This window comes from Lytechinus variegatus, chromosome 9 (assembly GCF_018143015.1).
Source record: "Lytechinus variegatus isolate NC3 chromosome 9, Lvar_3.0, whole genome shotgun sequence".
Taxonomy (NCBI): domain Eukaryota; kingdom Metazoa; phylum Echinodermata; class Echinoidea; order Temnopleuroida; family Toxopneustidae; genus Lytechinus; species Lytechinus variegatus.
Genome location: NC_054748.1, coordinates 22,966,244 through 22,969,523, shown reverse-complemented (window position 1 = coordinate 22,969,523; position 3,280 = coordinate 22,966,244). Strand labels below are relative to the sequence as shown.

At 40.2% G+C, this 3,280-nt stretch overlaps 1 protein-coding gene across 1 annotated transcript; it reads right to left on the bottom strand.

The window, feature by feature from the left end:
- Positions 1-944: 944 nt before the first annotated feature.
- Positions 945-3,006, bottom strand: LOC121422114 (glycoprotein 3-alpha-L-fucosyltransferase A-like). The gene has a single exon (XM_041616945.1). It carries the CDS (start codon positions 2,613-2,615, stop codon positions 1,440-1,442), a length of 1,176 nt encoding a protein of 391 aa, XP_041472879.1. The 5' UTR covers positions 2,616-3,006; the 3' UTR covers positions 945-1,439.
- Between the last annotated feature and the right edge of the window lie 274 nt (positions 3,007-3,280).

Sequence of the window (3,280 nt, the reverse complement as noted above, 5' to 3'; positions counted from 1 at the left end):
TCTAATTTTTCTTCATGATCGTTACCATCATGATCATATCAATAATGAATTTAAAAAATAAACCTGTCCTCTGATATTACGTTTCATATGCGGATGACACATTTGTTGTTTCGTCATCTAAAAAAAAAAACCAAAAAAATACAATTTTAACCTTAATTAATCCTATCCATATCATTTAGATTTACGGGTTCAAACCGAAATAATATCAATTTCAAAGTAAATGTATTTCTGCAATTCAGTAACTTTGGCGCAATCTGATGTATACTTCAAGACGACTATATTATTGGCTCCATGACCTTTGCTCCGGTAACCATGGTAACAATTGCTCCGCTAGAATTGCACACACAAATCTGAAAACTACATTATGAACTCGACCATTTCATCACTTCAGCATTTTATAATTAGATCAAAACGCTGATGTCTACAATGGACCAGAATCATGTTCGTATAAAAAAAGTATCATTTTATAGCAGTCTTTTCGAAAGAAAATGAGCTTAAATCTCTCCTTGACTCATCATCAATCATTGCAAAATTTGAATAATAGTATTTGTCATAAAAATAACACTGTTTGGATTTATATCGTCTGTATATAGCACATTTCGCAGAGGATACAAAGCACTGATTAAGGCATAGTCTAAAGCAAGTTGGATTTGCTTTTGCATGCTTTTACATGTTTTTACTTATCCTCAAGACTCGAGAATTCCTTTTGTTGCAGTTGTTGTTGTGCTGGTGGTTGGAGATTTTCAGGACCGTGATTATTATTTGAATGGAAATCAACCACTCGGAGTCGATTCCATTTTCCACAGCAACTTGAGGCACAACATTACAAATGCGTCACGTTGTTTCTACTCTGGAATATTAGGTTTAGTGCACTTTTTACATAACAAGGTGCATTGATTAAAACAACACCTTTTCCACGTCAAACGACAGCGAATTTGAATAATTAGTATTTGAATGAAAATAACACTGTTTGGATTTATATCGTCTGTATGTAGCACATCTTCCAGAGGATACAAAGCACTGATTAAGGCATAGTCTAAAGCAAGTTGGATTTGCTTTTGCATGCTTTTACATGTTTTTACTTATCAGATCCTCAAGACTCGAGATTTCCTTTTGTTGCAGTTGTTGTTGTGCTGTGGTTGGAGATTATCAGGACCATGATTATCATTTGAATGGAAATCAACTAGTCGGAGTCGCATTCCATTTTAGCTTCATTGAGATAGTTTTCCACAGCAACTTAAGGTACATCATTACAAATATACACATCACATTGTTTCTACTCTGGAATATTAGGTTTAGTGCACTTTGCACATAACAAGGTGCATTGATTAAAACAACACCTTTCCACGTCAAACGACAGCGACATTTGCTCTCCAATATTGGATAGTTCAACAGAAAGATGAACCAGTTCTGAGAGTGTGGACACCGCTATTGATACTTCAAAAGTCGTGAGGAAATCCGGTAGGTACGAAGCATGAAGCTGACAAAAATTCATTTATTGATGGATTCATCTCCCCAATGCCCTGGTTACAATATCGTGACTTCTTTTCTGAATCCAACAATTTAGATACCACTTTACACATAAACTCCGGCTGATGTATCAAATGTGCACCCATGTACCTTACCGTGCCCTGTTTTTTCCATTCAAAAAATGAATTGTATAACTTATCGTCTGAATCTACAAGTTTGATATAATCGGCAAGTTCTTGGAAGCTTTTAAAATCCTGAAGATGGATGAAAGAATTAGGTGGCGCTACGCGCTCATAATCTTCACGCGGAGGGCCGTAGACGATTGGTACCGTGTCGGTCAGGAGAGCGTTATGCCAGAATTTCTCTGTGATGTAGTCCCTACATTCGTTGTTCTCCAGAGCCAGGTAAAACTTATGAGTCTTCAGGAAGTTCCAGCACCCGCCCTCTTTATCATCACATTCTTTGTTCCCACATTTCCCATACATATTGACACTAACATACTTTGCAAGTGTCTCCACAAACTCAAGGCGCCGCCACGACCGATATCCACCGGGACTTTTGCCATTGCATTTGGATGAAACCCAAGCTACTAGCTCGGTTTTCCCTGAGGCCCAGTTACGATCGTCGTCAATGGCTAACTGCGGCACAGTGCTATCATAAAAGCCGTAAGGACTATGTATTGTAGACGATGGCCGGTACGACATTGTATAGCTGTATACGCGGTCATACCCGCGAGGTGGTATCATGGAATGTATAGTGAGTTTAGGGCTCTCTAATGTGAAAAAAATCAAAACTTGATTCGGTGGTCTTTCTTTAAGCACTCTGCTCCAATCCCAATACGATACATGTACCACTGCATCACTTGACTTCATCGTATCGTAGTTCACATCCTGGGAAAAAATAATACCACACTCCAGCCCCGGGCATTCGAATTTCTGGGGTGATCGCTGGACCCCTTCCTCACACCAAACATGAACCCGCACATAACATGGCGAAGATTGCGATAAATTTCTAACAAATGTGTGAGTAAAGTCGTGGAGCCGGTCGTTGCGTCGTTCACGCAGTTGAATGACAAGAATACAAGTGAACGTATGCGATGCTATTAACAAAAAACACGATACCAATATCTTTTGGGTAGTCTTCATGGCGGCTGAGAGCTTATTGTCGTACTTACTGAGCGTGTATCACCCCGGACTATCATATCACCTCCGCCTATTATATTTTAGCTCCATACGAATCACATGCTAGTATATCATGCATTTGCCTCCAGGGAGAAAGAGGAGCGCCTATAAACTGAAGAGAGAAGCGCCGAGCAACCCTTACTCTAAGTAGGTTTTCTGTGAAGTTTATTAAAACACAGCCGAGTCAATGAATGAATCCCCAACATAGAGTGTAACAAGAAAATATACACATACTGGCGGAGGGAAATTTTGGTAGCGCTCATCCACCATTTGCATCAAAATCGTACGTTGAACATGTTGAATGGGGTTGAATGACATGCCAAACGATCGAGATCTGTGCGGTTGTGCATGCGTGCGTGGGCTGTATTGGGTGATCCCCGGTGCAGCTAGTCGACCAAAAAAGTGGTATGGATGTGCCGCAGGCGAGACAAAAAACGGGGGCCTTGGAAATGAAATATAAAACTGAAGTGCGCAGGCGCATGGACTTAACGATAGTTCTATATAGCTTCATCAATTTGTACACGAACATGATGAATGACAGCACACTCCTGTACGCTTTCTCAAGGTTCGATTTCTCTCTCTTCCCCTCTCTCTGTCTTAGCACACCACTCTCTGTTTCTTTCTGACTC

What these genes read in the sequence shown, in the direction of transcription:
- LOC121422114 (XM_041616945.1), bottom strand. Translation starts at nt 2,615, where the DNA reads ATGAAGACTACCCAAAAGATATTGGTATCGTGTTTTTTGTTAATAGCA.